The following is a 22311-nucleotide window of genomic DNA, read 5'->3' as shown; positions in this document are numbered from 1 at the left end:
AATTAAATGTTACTTCTAATTCTGACTTTTTCAATACACATTCTTTGAGTACTGTACCAGAATACAGACATTTGTACACAAAACTGCCAAAGTTTAGTTTGATCATTAGCTCACCATACCCAATATTCTATCTCTGGTAATGACACCTAGATCATTAATTGTGAAGAAATGAATGGCATTTATAATATTCACTGCAAAGAACATTAGGTTCTAACTCAAAAGGCAAAGTGGGAAAAATTAAATGCATACTATGACTGCAACTAATTAAAATGTTTTTATATAAAAATTAGAATATACTTGACAATAATATTATGGTGTTTTGCTCTAAAAATTATTTTCTAATGGTGTTAGATGTTTAAAGACAAATCTGAGATAAATCTCCAATATCCATCGTGAATTAAACTTCCTTTTAAAAACTGAAAACACAATATATATATATATATATATATATATATATATATATATAATCTGATCTTCCTCCACTTCTGCATCACATTTTGTCTTTAAAATGCACTGGGGAACACTGAATGTAATAAGCAAACTACTTACAACTTTTAAGTCTTAGTTTACATGCCACCTTCTTGGGGAAGTAAAGGATCAGCATCTATACTTAAAGTGAAAGACAAAGAATAAAAGATGAGTAAAATCATGACAAAGATGTACAAAAGTTATCCTTTGAGAAATAAAAATATACTGAATCCAAGAAATAAATGCTATGTCTGATAAGAAATAATTTTGGTAATACAAAATTAAGGGAATTTCTAAGATGCAAATATAAAAGACAAAGAGATGGAGAAGAGGGAAAAAATTTAATTAAAGGATCAATCCACAAAGCACCACATCCTAATAATAGGATTTACCAAAAAAAGGAAGAAAGAAAGAAGTATGGTAGGGAAAAAAGAGTGAGAAAGAATAAAAGAAAATTACCAAAAGATATAAGGCAAGAAAACATAAGTTTCCTGATTGAAAAGGTCCACAAGGCTCCAAGCACAATGAATAGAAAAAGACGCATATTAAGGTAAAATACCTTGAATATTCACAGGAAGTTAATAATTGCTTAAAAAGGTTAAGAAAGGAAAGAGAAGAAAAACAATAACTAAATAAAAACCCAGTACAGGTCACCTACAAAGATCAATGATAAGAATGGCATTGGATTTCAAAGTGGCACTACGAGAAGGCAGAATACAATAAAGCAGTGCCTCTAGAATTCACAGAGAAAAGTTTAACCTAAAACTATTTTCCTAATCATTTGATTGGTCTAGTGTCAGTTTTAAGAGAAAAAAGAGAGATTTTTAGGTATCAAAGTTTATTAAAATTTGTTCTACCATGAATACTTTCTCAAGAAATGATCAGAAGAGTTGTTCTACAAAGAACAGAGGAGATACAGGAATTTCCAGAAGACCAAAGGGTAAAGTTAAAGAACATACTAGGATTACAGTTGCATTGCAGGCCCAAAAAGTAATCAGTTCAGACTGCACAGTTCCAGAAGAGATATAATCATATAAAAATGAAAATGATAGCCACCTTAAACTGGAAAGAAATTTGCACTTCCAAATGCAGATTAATCAATGCAGGATATATTAAAAAGGCTGTAGCTCAGTGGTAGAGCATCTGCCTTACATTTGTGAGGCACTGGGTTCGATCCTCAGCACCACATAAAAATAAATACATTTTGTCCATCTACAACTAAAAAAAATATTTTTAAAAAAACTAAGCAAAGAGAATTCATAGTAATTATAAACACAGAAATCAACTCCAGGAGAAACAAAAACTTACAGAGGAAAGGCAATGTGCATGGCACACTGGACCTCTGTGATGACAAATACTTACATATTCAAAGAATGCACATATTGAATACTGATTCACCTAAAAACTGTGCTGGAAGAATGGGAGGAAAAGGATACCCATATATGCAGTCATGCATCACTTAAAAACTGTAAGAAACTAGGATATGTTCTGAAAAATGCATCATTAGTCCACTTAATGTGAACATCAGTGAGCTGATAGAAACTAAGATAGCTATAGCATCAGTAGGCAATGTTAATTGAGTGTGTGTGTCCACATGTGCAAACACACTAAAGACCCAACCCAAGGCCACAGGCATGCTAAACACACACTAGCACTGAGCTACATACACGCCCACCTCCTAGATATATAATCTTAATTATAATCTTATGCAGTTGTGATCATATATATGGTCCTTCATTGACCAAATATCATTATGTGCCACACGACTCTATGTCGTGGTTAGTATATTTGTGTGACAGGGGCCCGCAGTGCAATTAATCTAAATCCTCATTACCCATAACAAGAAGTTTGTAGGTATTATCTAAAATTGTGGTGGAAGGGATAAAACGTAGCAAAATAGCATGATATATTAAAAGACCAGAAGGAAAAAAATCACCTCAAAGGAAGAGGTATTTAACAGGGAAGAGTATCAAAAGGAAGCAATCATAGCTTTTTTTTTTCCATAATAAGCCTAGTTTATATCTGACTTTAACACACACACACACACACACACACACACACACACACACATTATTTTAATAAAAATGAAGTTTCAATTAAAAATTATTTGAGGGTTGGGAATAAAACTCAGTGGTAGAATATTTCCCTAGCATGTGTAAGGCCCAGGTTCCATTCCCAGCACCACACATACATTAAAAAAAAACCAAAAACAAACAAACAAAAAAAAAAACCCACACAAAAAAAAACACTCCTCAGTCCAAGCAATAATGGCACCTGTCATCCTGGCTACTAGGGACAGTAAGGTGGGAAAATTACTTGAAACCAGCCTGGGCAACACAGCAAAACTTCATCCAAAAACCAAAACAAAACAAGACTAGAGACATAGCTCAATGATAGCACACTTTCCTAGCATGTGCTATATCCTGGGTTCAACTGCCAGTACCACAAAGAAAGTTATTTTGTAAAATAATAATAAATTGAAAAAAAGACAAAATATAAGCTAATCTATTACATTATCAAAGTTAAGATTTAAAATTCTAACAGGGATGAATCCTACTTGATCATGATGCACGATCTTTTTGATATGTTTCTGTATCCGATTTGCCAGAATTTTATTGAGGATTTTTGCATCTATGTTCATTAGAGATATTGGTTTGTAGTTTTCTTTCTTTGAGGTGTCTTTGGTTTAGGAATCAGGGTGATGCTGGCCTCGTAGAATGAATTTGGAAGTTCTCCCTCTTTTCCTATTTCCTGAAATAGCTTGAAAAGTATTGGTATTAGTTCTTCTTTAAAGGTTTTGTAAAACTCTGCTGTATACCCATCCGGTCCTGGGCTTTTCTTAGTTGGTAGTCTTTTGATGGCTTCCTCTATTTCCTCAATTGATATTGGTCTGTTTAGGTTGTGTATATCCTCCTGACTCAATCTGGGCAGATCATGAGACTTAAGAAATTTATTGATGTCTTCACTATCTTCTATTTTATTGGAGTATAAGGATTCAAAATAATTTCTAATTATCTTCTGTATTTCTGAAGTGTCTGTTGTGATATTGCCTTTTTCATCCTGTATGCTAGTAATTTGAGTTCTCCCTCTTCTTCTCTTCATTAGCATGGCTAAGGGTCTGTCGATCTTATTTATTTTTTCAAAGAACCAACTTTTAGTTTTGTCAATTTTTTCAATTGTTTCTTTTGTTTCAATTTCATTGATTTCAGCTCTGATTTTAATTATTTCTTGCCTTCTACTACTTTTGCTGTTGTTTTGCTCTTCTTTTTTTGGGTTTTGAGATGAAGTCTGAGATCATTTATTTGTTGGTTTTTTTCTTTTTTTAAGGAATGAACTCCAAGCAATGAATTTTCCTCTTAGAATTGCTTTCATTGTGTCCCATAGATTCCAATATGTTGTGTCTGTGTTTTCATTTATCTCTAAGAATTTTTTAATTTCCTCCTTGATGTCTTCTGTAACCCATTGATCATTCAGTAACCTATTGTTCATTCTCCAAGTGATGCATGATTTTTCCTTCCTTCTTTTATCGTTGATTTCCAGTTTCATTCCATTATGATCAGATAGGATGCATGGCATTATCTCTACTCCTTTATAATTTCTAAGAGTTGCCCTGTGACAAAATATATGATCTATTCATCCCTGGGATGCAAGGCTGGTTCAATATACGGAAATCAATAAATGTTATTCACCACATCAATAAACTTAAAGATAAGAACCATATGGTCATCTCAATAGATGCAGAAAAAGCATTCAACAAAGTACAGCATCCCTTTATGTTCAAAACTCTAGAAAAACTAGGATTAACAGGAACACACCTCAATATTGTAAAACCTATCTATGCTAAGCCTCAAGCTAGCATCATTCTGAACGGAGAAAAATTGAAGGCATTCCCTCTAAAATCTGGAACAAGACAGAGATGCCCTCTCTCACCACTTCTATACAACATAGTTCTTGAAACATTTGCCAGAGCAATTAGACAGATGAAAGAATTAAAGGCATAAAAATAGGAAAAGAAGAACTTAAATTATCACTATTTGCGGATGATATGATTCTATACCTAGCAGACCCAAAAGGGTCTACAAAGAAACTACCAGAGCTAATAAATGAATTCAGCAAAGTGCCAGGATATAAAATCAACACGCATTCCTGTATATCAGCGACAAATCAAAGGCATTCCTGTATATCAGTGACAAATCTTCTGAAATGGAAATGAGGACAACCACCCCATTCACAATATCCTCAAAAAAAAATAAATAAATAAAATACTTGGGAATCAACCTAACAAAAGGGTGAAAGACTTATACAATGAAAACTACAGAACCCTAAAGAGAGAAATAGAAGAAGACCTTAGAAGATGGAAATATATACCTTGTTCATGGATAGGCAGAACTAACATCATCAAAATGGCAATATTACCAAAAGTTCTCTATAGGTTTAATGCAATGCCAATCAAAATCCCAAAGGCATTTCTTGTAGAAATAGATAAAGCAATCATGAAATTCATATGGAAAAATAAAAGACCCAGAATAGCAAAAACAATTCTAAGCAGGAAAGGTGAATCAGGCCGTATAGCGATACCAGACTTCAAACTATACTACAGAGCAATATTAACAAAAGCAGCATGGTACTGGTACCAAAACAGGCGGGTGGACCAATGGTACAGAATAGAGGACACAGAGACCAATCCACAAAACTACAACTTATATTTGATAAAGGGGCTAAAAGCATGCAATAGAGGAAGAATAGCATCTTCAACAAATGGTGCTGGGAAAACTGGAAATCCATATGCAACAAAATGAAACTGAATCCCTTTCTCTCGCCATGCACAAAAGTTAACTCAAAATGGATCAATGAGCTTGATATCAAATCAGAGACTCTGCGTCTGATAGAAGAAAAAGTTGGCTCCGATCTACATATTGTGGGGTCGGGCTCCAAATTCCTTAATAGGACACCTGTAGCACAAGAGTTAATAGCAAGAATCAACAAATGGGACTTACTCAAACTAAAAAGTTTTTTCTCAGCAAGAGAAACAATAAGAGAGGTAAATAGGGAGCCTACATCCTGGGAACAAATTTTGACTCCTCACACTTCAGATAGAGCCCTAATATCCAGAGTATACAGAGAACTCAAAAAATTAAACAATAAGATAACAAATAACCCAATAAACAAATGGGCCAAGGACCTGAACAGACACTTCTCAGAGGAGGACATACAATCAATTAATAAGTACATGAAAAAATGCTCACCATCTCTAGCAGTCAGAGAAATGCAAATCAAAACCACCCTAAGATACCATCTCACTCCAGTAAGATTGGCAGCCATTATGAAGTCCAACAACAACAAGTGCTGGAGAGGATGCAGGGAAAAGGGTACACTTGTTCATTGTTGGTGGGACTGCAAATTGGTGCAGCCAATTTGGAAAGCAGTATGGAGATTTTTTGGAAAGCTGGGAATGGAACCACCATTTGACCCAGCTATTCCCCTTCTTGGTCTATTCCCTAAAGACCTAAAAAGAGCATTCTACAGGGATACTGCTACATCGATGTTCATAGCAGCACAATTCACAATAGCTAGACTGTGGAACCAACCCAGATGCCCTTCAATAGATGAATGGATAAAAAAAATGTGGCATCTATACACAATGGAGTACTATGCAGCAATAAAAATGACAAAATCATAGAATTTGCAGGGAAATGGATGGCACTAGAGCAGATTATACTAAGTGAAGCTAGCCAATCTCTAAAAAACAAATGCCAAATGTCTTCTTTGATATAAGGAAAACAACAAAGAACAGAGCAGGGAGGAAGAGCATGAGAAGAAGATTAACATTAAACAGGGACAAGAGGTGGGAGGGAAGGGGAGAGAGAAGGGAAATTGCATGGAAATAGAAGGAGACCCTCATTGTTATACAAAATTACATATAAGAGGAAGTGAGGGGAAAGGGGAAAAAAAACAAGGGGGAGAAATGAATTACAGTAGAGCGGGTAGAGAGAGAAGATGGGAGGGGAGGGGAAGGGAGGGGGGATAGTAGAGGATAGGAAAGGCAGCAGAACACATCAGACACTAGTACGGCAGTATGTAAAACAGTGGATGTGTAACTGATGTGATTCTGCAATCTGTATACGGGGTAAAAATGGGAGTTCATAACCCACTTGAATCAAATGTATGAAATATGATATGTCAAGAACTATGTAATGTTTTGACCAACAACAATAAAAATTTTTTAAAAATTTTTAAAAAATAAAATAAAATTCTAACAGAGGGCTGGAATGTAGCTCAGTGGTAGTGTATCTGCTTAGCATAATAAGCAAGGCCCTGAGTTCAATTCCCAGTACCACAAAAAAAGAAAAAGAATGTCCTAACAGAATTTTTTTAAATAAAAAAAGCAGAACAATGGTACTTCCCAAATACATATTAACATTGGACTTAAAACTTGCTAAATTCTTATAGCATTCTGCTGTACGATTAAATTCATTTTATTCTCAAGTAACATCCTCTATATGGTGCACTTAAAATTGTTTAGTAATTGTCTACTCTCAAATTCAAGTAAGATGACATCATACACACTTAATTCTTTATTGTATATATAACACATATGTAGTAACTTCTTGTGTTTCTCTCTCCTATGTCCGAGAAATCTCCAGATGCTTTTTAGTCTCACAACGTTAGGTAGAGTATATTTTCATTAGCTAGAATTCATTTTTCTTTTTCCTTAAAGCTTATGAGAAAGGGGCTGGGGTTGTGGCTCAGTGGCAGAGCACTTGCCTTGCACATATGAGGCACTGGGTTTGATTCTCAGTACCACATAAAAATAAACAAACAAAAAATATTGTGTTCCATTTATAATTTTTTAAATATTTTTTTAAAAAGCTTCTGAGGACAATTTTTGTTTCAGTAGATTTAATTAATTTTACTCCTAAAGGATGATGAATGCCCCAATATTTTATTTCTATCTAAAATTACAAATGATAAATCATGAATGTGTGTGTGTAGGTGTGTGTGTGTGTGTGTGTGTGTGTGTATATATGTGTGTGTGTATACAAAATAAAGTAGTTGCACAGCTACATGAAAAGCTGAAGAAGATAATGTACTTCTTTAGAGTATGAAAAGGAGTTAGTCCGGAAACTGCTTTAGGCACACACATAAGTATCTTGACTCATTGAATACTAGGCTTTTGAAAGCTGATAAAAGATTATTTTAAGACATTATAATTAAAGAAAAAAAATAATACTTTTGTCACCTAGGATAATAGGAGTGTAAGGAAGCACATTTATGCAAATTAAATTAATGCACACAGATAGCTATTTTCCAAGTTAAGGATGTCTAGTCATCCATGAAAGAGACACATTGAAGGTAGCAAGCAGAAAATGAAAAGAATATGGACTACTTTCAAAAATGGCAAAGAGAAAAACAGAATGTGAAAGCAGTTAGAAACAATCTTGCTTACTGTTTCATATAGTCTAGATAACCAAATCTGAATGCTGACAAGCTACATGTATCCATAAGAAATCCTAAATACACAATTCACACCTTGACTTTACATTCTTAAGTTTTCCTTTTGCTATGGTTCTTGCAAGTATTTTAAAAATAGTAGTAAGATGTTACTATATAACTTACTTGAGTGAGAAATAAAAGAACAAAACCGAAGAAAATGGCTGAATACGTTAAACTAAAACTTCAGCTTCTGTCAAACAATAATTTCTTCCAATATCATTCCCTTTACCAGGACTTGAAACCAATTTTCTCCACTATTGCCATTCAGACACAAAAATTAATTTACTCCAAAGTAGAATTTTATTCCATCCTATTATATTCCAACTGTTAACTGGGTAAATACTTTGAAATTATTACTACAAATATTTTTAAAGAGTGCATAATATCAATATTTAAATTCTGGATTGAAATCAAAAGCAGAGATATTAGAAGAAAAGAGTAGCTAAACCAAAATGATTTTGACAAATACAAAATCATTAATACTTTTTAAATGTAACTACAAAAGTACACATAAACTAGAAAAATGCCATATTCTTATGCAAAAATATAAAAATATTTTTATATCTTAAATATATAAAAGGGAGATATTTTCATGCATAGCTTGTTTTTTTTTAGCAGTACCCACAAAAGAGGTAAAAAGAAATAGTTATGTTTCTGTTATCTAAATAAGTATTTTTTTTACATTGGCAAAGGCACAACTGAATAATTTAATGGGACAAACATCAGGAAGACCAAGATGGGTAAGGGTTAAAATAATCTATTTTCTATAACCAATACCTGATTCTTACTTCCACTTTCTATTAATAAGGTTTTGTTATTCCTGTGTGTATTTTTTAATGACAGTAATGTTACATATGTAACTTGCCTGAGTGAGAAATGAAAGGAACAGAACCAAAAGGATCTTCTGGAGGATGGTTATGTGGAGCAGAAAGTGGTTCTACATTCTTATCTGAGGATGCTCTCTCCTCGAGCCTATCTGTAAAAATAAGACGAAACAAAACAAAAAAATAAAACAAAACAAAAATGGTCTTTAAATTAAAAGTGATATACTTCTGTATAAATAAAAGCAAAACTCAAAGTAACAGCTTTTTGGAAAATATTAGATTCAGAGTTCCATTATTCTAAGTATTAAAACGTAGTCCTGAATGTAATACATATTTGTTGCTACAAAAGCAAATTTCACAATATAATCAGTGCTAGGTTACACTAAATACAATTAACCTAATAGGTTAGTTAGGTTCAGTTAAATATTACTTGATGACAATTTATAACATATTAAATCTAAATTTGAACCCTACTTATTAAAGAAAGGAAAACTTTCTCCAAATAAATATGGGGAAAAACATCACAAATGATCATTCATTATAAAAATAGGAAATCCTATTTCTTGATAGCAATAAAGTAATTCCCTATATTTTATTACTCATTTCTCATTTGTTTTACTATCAAATCATTTACCCACACACATAACATGGAGATGCAAAAACACAGATAAGAAGTTTATTTATTCATTCAACAAATATTTGAGTATCTAATATGTGCCAAGCACTGTTCCAGGCAATTGGTACATAACATAAAACAAAGACCCTGTCTTCCTGTAGTTTATGTTGGTGTGAAAAAAAATTAATAAGCAATGAGATAATAAATATATGTAGTATGTTTAAAATGAATAAAGTTATAAAGAAAAATGTAGTACAGAATAAAAGGAATTAAAGAAGTGGGCATTAATAAATAGACTGATTCTAATAGTTATTTAGGTAAGAAATGTCTTACAGGCTAAGGAGTGAATACCTGGGGAAAGAACATATAGGAAGAATTAGAGCTGAAACAAACTCAAAGGCAGAAGCAGGCCTGGCGTGTCTGAGGAAGAGCTGTTACGTTTTCATTCCCTAGAAATGATTATCTTTTCGCAGCTCTCAAACTTTCCACATAGCAGATCCTTATATCAATTAGAAACTTCCAGACTTTTGTAGGATGTCTCTTTCGTCTGATTCTTAGCAATCAAAATTATATTACTTGAGACTTACTCAGGTAGATATTTTGGCATTCCTGGGACTAGACCTTTGGTCCATATCCTTCAATGAAGTCCAATTCATATTTAGGTTGGCCTATTTCAAAAATTCTTTGTGTAGTTATTTTGGTTTCAATAGAATCCTAAAGGACTGCAGAGTGTGGAAGGTGAATCCAAACAGATATGAAACTCCTTAAAATAACTTGTACTTTAGAGAGAAGCAGAAAGTACCAAGGTAAAGCAGTATCCCCTATAATAATACTTCTGAAACGTAATGTGCATTGCAATCATCCGGGGATTTGTTAAAATGCAGCTTCTGGTTCCACAGGTATAGAGTGCATTCTGAGATTTTGCACCTCAACAAGTTCCAAGGTAGTATTGATATCACTGGTCCAAGGAGTACACTCTTGACAAAGCAAGACCCTGGAGCACATCATTATTCTGAATTTATTAATTACTCCTATGGACAACTAATTGCCTTTAAGACAGTGGATACAATTGCCAGCTTTTACAGCAAAGACAAACTCTGCAACATCCACATGGCACTATGGATTTAAATTTTTATTTAAAATTTTGTTGAAGCCCTAATGTTTTGTTGAGGTGTGAGGCACTGATAAAGAATTGCTGAACACATCTGACAATTGATTGCAAAACAAACAAAACTTCCTAAAATGCTACTCTTCAATTCCATTACTGAAATGGATAACAGAGAAATATTAGGCATTAATTTTAAAGATATTAACCATATATTCAATTTAGGAAACCAGTAACAAATGTTCATTGAACCACTGACTTTGTTGTCAAAAACAACTATTAAAGAGAAGGTAGTCTCATAGCTCTTTCTGAAAAAGTAAGGTTGGAGAATAATTTATATAATGAAGGGTTCCTCACCTATTGTGAGATGCCACAATTAGACTTTAAGGACCATCCTATGATTCACAGTGATTACCTATGGATACCCATGTTTTTTGTTTTTTTAAGTTAGGCCCTGAATGTACTTACAGAATAACTGTATACCAGGGAATTATGCCTTGTATCAGAATTCTCCTAGACTCCCTATTTTTCTCCATCTCCCAGATTCTAGTATCTAAAACTAAGGACAAAAGAAATAGGGAGTGGGAAAACACAAATGGGGGAGACTAACTCAAAATGATAGCAATAGCATAGCAATATCCAAGAGCCCTCTAAAAAGCAAGATTAAGAGTATTAGGTATTTATTTAAATCTGAATTAGGACCAGACTTCAACCCTAAACCATCTACATAATGATTTGAAGACTGCTACATAAAATGCAATTACTAACCATACCCACAACCTAATGAGTCAGAAAAATTATAAGTAGGAACGTGGGAATCTGCATTTTAACACAGTCACCAAATTTATAAACCACTACTATACCAATAGTTTCCAGGTTATAAAACTGCAAAATAACTACTAAGGCTCTTTGAATATTTATGCATTTGGTATATTATTTCCATCAAACTTTGGTAAGTTCATGGTAAATATACAAATAGTATCATGCAGTTAAGACAAGAGTACAAACATTATCACATAGGGATAAACTAATTTTTATATAGAAGTCACCACAAATAAAAAATATGGAAGACATGGTTCTATGAAAAGTTCATTTATCCAATTATTTTTAAACTGAAATCAAAATAAATTTATAATAAAATAAATCATGTTCTCAGTGTTCCACAAAACAGAATCAATTTTAATAGAATTTTTTTAATCATTTAAGGTTTCTAAAATTTACATGACAATCTGAGACCCAGAACAAAAAATACAAATATACATATTAATTTTTAACAATCAATTATCTATAAAAAATAAAATGGTTATATAAAGCTACTTTTCAAATACAGTCACCCCTAAAATGTATTTAACTATCATTTTTAAATGAGTAGTTTTCTTTAACATAGATCAAAGCTTGAGTTCAATTTGGCCAATATAAGAAACTTACCTCCTTCTGCCTTCCAAAAAACATTGTTTTGGTGAATACAGTTTATTTTTAAGAATTTTAATTGATACAGATGGAAAAAATATAGGACTTAAAACTCCTAAAAGCAAAGTATATTCTACAATATCACCATGAAATTAAAATAATCTAAAAAATGAATTGTGCTGCTTATATGGATAATGTCCTACAGGGCCCAAAGGTCAATGAATAAGATTTTTTAAAAGAGCAGTCTCAATGTAATACTAATATTCTAATATACCTGGAAAGTTGTGTGAGAGTTAATGTTTTACAAGAAACTAATTATAGACTCACAAATTTTATTCTGTGGCTTCATAGATAAAATATATTCAGAAGTACTGAAAAGCAATCACAGTATTTAGCATCTTCTATTCTTCCTTTCAGTTATTTTTATGAAATTTTAAATAAAAACAAATAAATCAACCAAAAAATGTTTCATTAAGTATTATCCTTAACATTTACACCTACACAACTATGTGAACAAGTGCAAGTTGAAATTTCCCCAAACACCTGTATTTTGTTTAATTACTGCTTAATATGTTAAATACTATGACAATTAGGTTTCTGAAGTTTGCATACCAAATCCAGACGTTTTGGTACAAAAAAACAGAAGCTTAAATTTTTTAAAATTATTTATTTATTTACTTCATGCTAACGATTGAACCCAGGGGCACTTCATCACTGAGCCACATCCCCAGCCCTTTTTTGTATATATTTTATTTGGAGAAAGGGTGTCATTAAGTTGCTTAGGGCCTCACTAAATTGCTGAGGATGGCTTTGAACTTGTGATCCTCCTACCTCAGCCTCTCAAGCCACAGGGATTACAGGCATGTGCCACAGCACCCAGCTTAAATTTTTAATAAATATTGAGACAAGCTTTATTACTAAAGCTTAATCTTGATTTAATGTATTGCTCTTAAGAACCAGTAAAGCTTCTGAACCATAAATAACATTCATTTACACTGAAAGTAAAAGACTAGTTTCTTTAATGTTAAATCCCTTTGCCTCCTATACAGAATCAACTGTTTTTCTGGAAATCACTAAAAAGAATTTTTACCAATTGCTAATAGTTTAGAATTTTCAAAATATTAATATGTTCTTAAAATTACCTTCTTGATAATACCTCAATAAAATACTTCCTAGACAGCATGTCCTTTGTCTTTCATTAAGGAAATAACCCCAAATGTGAAAGTATTATTCTGACTGGTTGCTTTGCAACCATTACATCATTACATGGGCAATGCCTGTACTTTAAGGACCATATAAAGATTTCCAGCCTCTCAATTCAAAGCATTTCAAAAACAAAAAATAAACTAATTTAGAATAATATTGGAAAATTATTAACAAATTAATATTTATACCAAGGAAAAAAGGTACAAACATCCTATTTGGCATTTCAAATACATCAATAATGTATTTATTCATTTTTGAAAAGGTTGTTAGGGACAGAAGAAACCAACCAATAATGACAAACACCAAGTTTCACTGCAGTTACCCTTGCAGTGAAATTCTTAAGGTTCTAGAAGAGGCCATTTGCCTATCAGTATAATTTAAGCCCTATCAAAAAGATGAAATATTAGACACATAACAGCTTCTATTTAAAGAGACACTTAAGATGACTATGACTGAATATTAAAATCATAAGCGGAAATGTTTCAATACTATATTCTATACATTACTGATTTCTTAATAAATTTTATAAAAGATGTTTCTCCTTCTTTGGACCCCCAAAGAGAAAAGTAGATTTTTTTCTGTTTCTTGTTGTCACTGTCCCTTTTGTTGTTGATATGTCTGTCCACAAATCCCTTTTCTACTTTGATTTTTAAGTGACCAACTAAGAAACTTAATAATTTAGATATAATTTTTAAACGCCAGTTGAAAGTCAAAAAAACCTGTAAGTCAGAGCCTAAAGAAATATACAGAAGGCAAGGAAAGGGAAAGTGGCGTTTATCAACCAGGTGCCCAGACTCTTTTTAAGACATTATTTCATTTAATTCTTCTGACAACCCTGAGCGAAGTACCATTAAGTGAAACTGATACCTGGCTATGTGATTTTACTGAGTTTCCTACTAGAAAATACATTGTCAGATATTAGAATTTGTATTTTCTGGTATAAATGTGCTGAATTAAATAAGTACAAAGGCCTGTAGCATGATTTCTGTAGTTTAGGTACCACTGAGATATTTTTCCAAATGGCAGAGGTTATTCCAAGTCTGACCTGCAAAAAAAGTTCCTCCTGAACTTTCAATTGGAACCTAATATCTTTCTACAGTTAATACTGCAATAAAAATGGTATACATATGTGCACAAGCACACACACATATTACCTGATCTTCAAATTTAAAAATAAATAACTAGTTCAAAAATTTAAAGTTAAACCCAATTTTTTATGAAAGAACGCATATAGGTATATTCATATACCATTCCTGCCTATGCCAAACAAAAGTTAGGTGTCATTACAAATTCTCAGGAGCATAGAACAGCATACTCTGTAAGGTAAAAAATGAGAATTTTTTCCTATTCTGTTATTTTAAAAGAGGGTTTATTCACCCAAGGAGTAGCAAATACTGATTTAGCAAGACCTTATTAGAACACATCAAAATTAAAACCTTTTGTTTTTTAAAAAATCCTATACATTATAATAATTGGGCTACTCTCTATCATCTCTCCAAAAGAGATACTTTATTTCCTTTTTTAAAACCTTGTTTGGGGGCGGGGGGGGGGGGTCACTCAACACAAATTCTAGGAAAAATACCAAACAAAAAGTTGTGGTTTAAAAAGATTTTTTTTTTTTTTTAATGACGTAAGATTGGTTTTACCCAAGTTAACAAACCTTTGATAAGGCCTCAGAACTCATTTATATATCTACATTTAATCATCAATTAAATTTCCATTATATATTATCAATATGTAAAATACAAATTTAAATCCTAAACAACTATTATTACATGAATGCAAGGCATTTATAAAGTGTACATAAAATATATACTAATTTGGAACAAAGCATTTCAATCTATTAAATTTATTCATAACACCGGTTACCTAAATAATATAGAAACTAGGAACTGGGAACAATTCAACCTTTTCACATACAAAAAGGAAAACACACTTGTGTGTGTGCAGTGCACACACATAACGCACAAGCCTCAGAAATCTGAAAATTATCTACATCTTCCAGAAGTGAGTTTTTTGTTCCTGTTTTGCAAACCTGAAAACATCCTACAACTTTCTTCCCCGCCAAAAAAAGTGTGTGTGTGTGTGTGTGTGTGTGTGTGTATGGTGAAGCTTCACATATATATTAGGTAGTTTAAGAAAAGGCAATGATTTCAAGTAAAAACATTGAGATATCTGATTTACAGTGAAAAAAATTTATTTAACTTTTGCCATATCAGGACAACAAAGCAGCCCTTTTATGTCACCACTCATTAAAAGGGCATTACAAAACATTAACATAATGTAGTAACTAGCCCATGTTTTCTTTCAGGCATTTTCAAAGGGCATCTCAGACCCACAATATTTTCTATTAAGTGTGCGAAAAAACAGAGCTCCAAAATGATTAGTAAGGTAAGATACTAATGTCTCCCTTTTTATTTCAACATTAAATTTCCATCTTTTAGAGTTGTTCTGAATTTAACATTCACAGTTATGCAGTTTTTTAAAGTGTTAATATCAGCATACTTTCAGCAATCTTGGGTTTTGAATAGCTACTATAAAGCAATAAATCCCTAATGTGCATAACATAGTTTGATAGTGTATATGAAAGAAGATGGCCTGAATTTTGCCCTCAAATGCACAAAAAGAATTTAATGTACACCACCTCAAAACAGTCTTTGGCCTTGCTGAAAAATTATGGAGCTGTTATTTTACTGTGAAGCAAAATAAGCCTTCAAGTGTCCCTTACTTGATCTTAGAAGGTCAAATTCTCTGTCCAACAGTTCCTCTTCTGTTAACTTGGAGAAATTATCCTCTCCAAAAGGATTCCACCCTGACATATCAGGTGGGTTACTGATGTTCTTCTGATTTGTAAAATTTGCAACTGCCTCTTTCTCAGCAACTGGCCTATTATAATAATTGAGAGAGGAAAAGAAAGAAAATGAGAATTTAAAAAATTTCACATTGTCCCAGTTTGTATTTTACAAATGCTTAGAAAACCATACAATTTTATTGCAGTTGAGATGGCAGGTTAAGGGTATGGGATCTGAAACACCTCTATAAGGCGGACTAGTTCCATAATCCATAAGGCACACTATAATCACCTACAAAAGGTACATAAGGTATTCCTTAACCCCTCTATGCTTCAGCTTCCTCATCTATTGGAAAGGAGTGACAGTATCTACTTCAAAGCATTTCTGAAGAAATTAAATTATTTAATACACGTATAAAGAGAACAGGGTCTGGTAAAGAAAACCAAGCAGTCAATAAATGAGTTATTATTCTTACAGTGAACAAATTGGAAAGTGACAATCTGTTACCATACCAAGCAGTATCACTCCAAAATTACTTCAGAATAACTGTATAGCGATCATATCCTGGTTATGTGGAAACACCACAATAATTTCACTACAAACAAAAGATGAATTTTAGGACTGCCTTACTAATAAATTAGCTAAAGTTGAAAGAAAGTTATTCTGTAAATATGTAATTATTCATGGTGTTTAAGGTACCTAAAGTCTGGGGCTGGAGATATGGCTTTTTTGGTAGCTTGCTTAGCATATACAAGGCCCTGAGTTCAATACTTAGATTGCAAATATCAGTCAAACAATCATTAATACAAAACTATCAAGTCAGGAGCCTAAGACCACTGATTCTATGCAATTTGCCAGATAGGCCTCTTGGTTTTTAAGGGAAAATGTAAGTCTAAAGACTTCTTAAGAATCCCTGGGTACCTCTCCCTCAACCAGCCTGGAAATACAGCACAGGAATGAGGCAATTTAACAAAGCTATCAAATTCCTTATACATAATTCAGATCTAAACCCTTTAATATTAACAATGGAGAGAAAGTCTCTATGTTTAAACAAGTATCTCCATTTTGCAAGCCTTGACTCATCCCTTTGAATTTACTTTCCCTTTGGCAGCTCAATGTCCTTGCCACCACACAGGTCCTAGAAGGTAAAAGTCAGCAAAAGACATCCACTTAATCCCTTAGTCCAAGCCCCCTCAGAATATTTGTGCCAAGAATAGAATATTTAAACAATTATTGAAGGCTAGAGGATAAGAAAAGAAAATAAACTATAAGTACACTTGCTTAGTAAACAGAACCTAGATATTGCCAAGGCCTAAAAATCTGCCTCCATGTGACAAAATTCCATCTTTATTCCAAAATTGTTTTCAAGGACTTTCAAAGTCCTTAACCTATATAGGTCAGAGAAAGGGAAATTCAAAGAACAACATTTTCCCTCCTATAAATTTCCTTCAGAGCTTTTTGACTTCCTATTTGAATCACTCCTCCAATTCCTATGATGAATCCTGGCAGACTGTATTCAATAGGGTATGTTACCTTAACCTACAGGTTACCTACAGTTCAAAGACACATTAAACTATGTCTACCAGCACTGGGAATATAGATTATTGGTAGAGTCTAGCATGCCCAAGGTCCTGGGTTCAGTCCCCAAGAAAAAATAAAAATAAACACAAACACACACATGTTCTCTGATATTCCTCCCTACAAGGATAAAATCTAATTCTGCTCTTTGTTTTTTTCCTAGTCTAATTACAATTTCTACTTTTCCAAATAGCACTTTTCTTTATTAATATTATAAATAATAAAATCATGTAACACTAAGTAGAAGTACTAAAATGTAAATTATGAAATGCAAGTAATAATTTAATAAATTTCCAAAAATGATATACCTGGAAATAAGTCCCCAGTAATAAGAATGAAATAATTTTTCTTATTAAAAATAAGATAGGGATTAATGGGCTATAGTATGCCTGAGGCCCTTGGTTCAATCTCCAGTACCAATAAATAAATAAATGGATATTGTGCTGTATATTCCTTAAGATACTGATGAAAGTAATGTATCAATTACATGACTGCTTTTTTTAACTTTTGGTATTAACTAGCATCAAAATATTAATTAATCTAGTGAAATTAATTGGAAAGTACAAAAGATATTAAGCTGAATTACTACAGTATTCCCTACTTTAATCTTATCTTTTAGTAATACTGCTCATGGAATCATAGTTATAATACGTATTTTTCCCTAATTTTTGTTTAATTACTAAAATTTTTAAAACTTGGTTTATCACCAAAATCATCTTGCATACCCAAGGTTGGGAAACACTGGATTCAGTATCTTCAAATGCATATAGGACTTATTTTATTCTCTCTCCAATGGAGCTGTGTACTACTGGATGGGAACATGGAGCAGGAAAGGGCTGATTATTTAATAGGTAGAAACAATTATATACTATAGCCACTAGACCTTAGGAATACAGAACTTCCTATAGGAAGTATAGGAAGCTACATTTGTTTGGTGCCTTAGTGTTCCTTCATCGATATTATTATACTACTTGATATCAGGTTAATTTTGAGTATAACATCTTCTCTAGCAATTTTAAAAGAGCTCTGTAAGCAGATGTTCCTGCTTATCAGTGGAAGGTGACAACTGTTTGTCTCTAAATATTATCTTAGAATGATTTTCCCCTTTTCCCCAAATCTAAAATTCCTCCTCTTCTACTATGTTAATTTATCTTTGGTATGAATATCAAATAATATTTCAATAAGTTAAAATAAACATCCTCTACATATATATTATCTTACATTTTATAATTGCCCTATTATATTAACTATCATATTAACTAATATAATTGCCCTATTATATTAGTTATCTGTCTCTACATGGTAAATTACACAAAACTTAATAGTTTAAAACAACAACAAACATTTATTATCTTATACCCTTTCTTCCAGTGAGAAATGTAGCAGTGATTTAGCTGAAAGGCTGTTATGACTGAGTCTGCATTGGCTAGTGCTGAATGATCTGTTTACAGGATGGCTCACTAACCTGACTTTGTACAGGAGGCCTCAGTCCCCTGCCACAATGATTCTAATTAATACAATAGCTTCATCAGTATCTTAAACTATACAATATCAAGCAGAATATCCTATTTTTAATATGGAAAAGTATTCCATTCTTATCATCACTATGGGGGGACTAATTATGCAAATTTATTAGATTACTACTTGTATTTCATAGTTTATATTTTATTGATTCTAATTAGTTTAGAATATCATAGCATATGCTTTAATTTTACTATTTACAATGCAATTAATTTATTCAAGAAAAAAATGCTTTGTGAGAAAGAAAAACCTATAACTAGAGTATGCTAATGACAAATAATGATTTGTACATTTAAGTTCTGCTCTCGACTTAAGACAAATCTGTCCTATTTCATATACTCCAGTTTTGTTTTAGGAAAGCACTTCATTAAATTCATTTTTCCCCTTTCCTTCCCTATTTCCCCCAATCAATAATTTATCACTATTGCTTTTTTCTTTCTCTCTCTCTCTCTCTTATCTCATACACACACAGAAGTTGGGAGTTGTTCTATAGCAAACTGTGTACTTTCACACTCTTTTGAGATACACAGTACAATTATGCTACCAATGTTACTGCTTCTCATGCCCAATTCCCAGTTGATGCTTGTGGAGACCTTTTCCCAGCCAATGTTTTAAATCCTGCATTCACTAGAAAAATACTTGCCTAGCACTATAAGAGGAGTCCATTATGGTTCCAACCTGAGCTGGAAGTGACGAAGTGTAGGAAACTAAGGCTGGTGAAAACTCTTGAGGGGAGGTAAGATATTCAGGTGATGCCTGCTGTTGGGATTGCTGATGTTGAGCTAGCATCTGCTGCTGCAAGAAAGTCTGCTGATACTGCTGCATCTGAAACAAGAATGATATTACATAAATCAATGCTCAAGTCAATAAAGTACTATCAGCACTGATTTTGTTTACTATCCTTCTTTCTTTTTACTTTGGTGACAAAACCAGAAACCTAGAAAATAATGAATTTTATTTGAAGGAACAGCTCTCTTACTAGAAAACTACAGCAGGAGGAATTTTTACCTATTTAAGAATTTGTGAATCTAAGCTCACTTGGCCAGATTCAAAAATTCTCCCTTAAATATTTTAAGAAAAAGACAAGAGAGTGTCTTAGTCAGTAGAATGCTGGTGCTGTAAAAAGTCAAACTATTCTCTGAATCAAATGTTCTTTCCCTTTGAATTTCATTTTTATTCAACTGACACAGAATGAAAGAGACACATGGCAAAGATCATTTCTCTTAAACTATAAGAGAAGTATGTTGCCTGTCAATTACAATGTGCCATGCACTTGGGAGCCAGAGTTCAAAATAGTTTATGACTACTTGAGAACATACACCTGTTTCAATAAAATACATGTCAATTAAATAACTTGAACTGATTCTGGATTATTAAATTCTGAGTAACCCCATTCACACTGTGAATTCCAACATTATAATGCATATCCAGAAAGAAATCTCTAGAAATTATGTAACACTTTACCATTGTAGGATACTGTGATGCAGGAGGTTGAGGCTGATACACTGAATGCATTAAAAATTGTTGCTGGAGTAAATGTTGTTGATGCATTGCATGCTGATACTATAAGATAAAAATAAATAAATAATCAATATTATCCATGCATTTTTTTATGCCAGAGTCCTTTACTTAAATATTCATTTTACCATATCAGTAGTCTAAACTCCAGTACAAAATAGCTGTAGAGTGACTATAATTTACATATGCTTATTAGAATTGGTTTTGAAACTGTCAACAAAATACAACAGAGATTCAACTAAAACCATATGCAGCATAATTTAAGGATGCCTGCAAGAATGATAATGCTAAACATTTTTATCATCTTTTCCCAGTTGACAAATTCCCCTGAAGTGACTTGTGACCAGGACCCATTACAGAAAATCCCCACTCTTCTCCACCTCCTCTTCAGTAGTGTATTCGGCCATCCCATAACACCATTTACTTACTACCCTCCACTCTGGCTATATCAATCATAATTAGAGAAAAGTGACACCCATGAAAAATGTCATGAATGTAATTGGATCAAAAAATAGTTTAGGAAATCAAAGTGATGATGGTAATAGTAGTTCAATTTAAAAGTTTAATGAAACTAGAAATCTATTGGTTCTGATGAGATGAAGGACATTTTTTTCCTTACATCCTTTTCAGTTCTAAATGCTTCCTCTTACCCCTATACCAACCTCGTCAAAAAAAAAAAAAAAAAAAAAGGAAGAAAGAAAAGAAAAGAAAAAAACAAAAACAAAAACAAAAAAGAATTTAAAAATCTAATACAATGGTACTTTTGGAAAGTTGTCTACAATAGTCTGTGAACTCAAAACAAGACCTCAGATAATATTCATCACCAATCACAATGCTATTCCTGAATACTAACTGAACATTCTCTGCTTCATTAGATCATGATGCAACCTGTTTTAATAAGGTATCCTTAAGTAGCTCATCAAATGCAAATTAACTACATATTCTTTAATAATCAGGAAATTAAAGAACATGTTTACTTGAATCTAGTTCAAGATGCCCATAATACGAAAAAGCAATTCAATGATTTTTCAACTGCTACATGATTTCACAATTCTACTTCCAGATCTAAACTAGTAAAAGAACTACCTGCTGCATATAAGCATCCTGAAGTAGCTGATGTTGCTGTTGCTGCTGGTGAGGGTGATGATGCTGTAAATGAAGTTGCTGTAATCTCCAATCTCCCTGTTGTAGTTGTTGAAGTACTCTATGCTGCTGTGGAGGATGCTGTGGGGGCCCCTGACCCAATAAGATTTCAGGGTCATTTCCAGGTCTCAGTGATCCTATGATAGATTTCCAAAACTTACATTTACAAACTAATAATTTTCAATAAATGGCTACATTTCAATAATTATTTAACTAAGGCAGTTATATTCTTATTTAAGACAAACTTCCATATGCACTATGTCTGACGGAATTATTTCCTGGAACTTTAAGAGCCCGGGAAACTTGATTTAATCAACTACAACCCAAATGATTTAGAATGTTATAAACATTTTGTTTTAAGTTTCATCTCTCCATGAACACACCAAGAAAAAGTTTATTCTACATATCTCAAAATATCACGTACTATTATGACTATGTTCCCTTGCCAATAGAATTCTATCAGTTCAGAATGTCATTTTACACCAATTGAAATTCATTTTCTTCAAACTTGAAGTCAAACATTGAATGTAAATGGCTTAAACTCATCAATCAAAAGAAACAGGCTGGCAGACTGTATAAAAGAACAAGATCCAACAATATGCTGTCTCCAAGAAACTCACCTCATAAGCAAAGATA

At 32.8% G+C, this 22311-nt stretch overlaps 1 protein-coding gene across 2 annotated transcripts in view; it reads right to left on the bottom strand.

Annotated features, from left to right (window-relative positions):
- BMP2K (BMP2 inducible kinase) overlaps window positions 1–22311 on the bottom strand; it is a 132748-nt gene that overhangs the window by 21815 nt on the left and 88622 nt on the right. The window contains exons 11-15 of one of the 2 annotated variants that reach the window (XM_081304259.1): window positions 21619–21812; window positions 20479–20577; window positions 19658–19839; window positions 15852–16009; window positions 8828–8938 (exon numbers count right to left, since the gene is read on the bottom strand). In XM_081304259.1, coding sequence (XP_081160385.1) covers window positions 8828–8938; window positions 15852–16009; window positions 19658–19839; window positions 20479–20577; window positions 21619–21812 — 744 coding nt within the window. The remainder of the gene's footprint in view (window positions 1–8827; window positions 8939–15851; window positions 16010–19657; window positions 19840–20478; window positions 20578–21618; window positions 21813–22311) is intronic. The other variant, XM_081304260.1, reaches the window with a different exon arrangement.

This window comes from Spermophilus citellus (assembly GCF_964194105.1).
Source record: "Spermophilus citellus genome assembly, chromosome: 8".
Classification (NCBI taxonomy): domain Eukaryota; kingdom Metazoa; phylum Chordata; class Mammalia; order Rodentia; family Sciuridae; genus Spermophilus; species Spermophilus citellus.
Note: the sequence above shows the minus strand (reverse complement) of the source record. Positions and strands in the feature narration are given on the sequence as shown.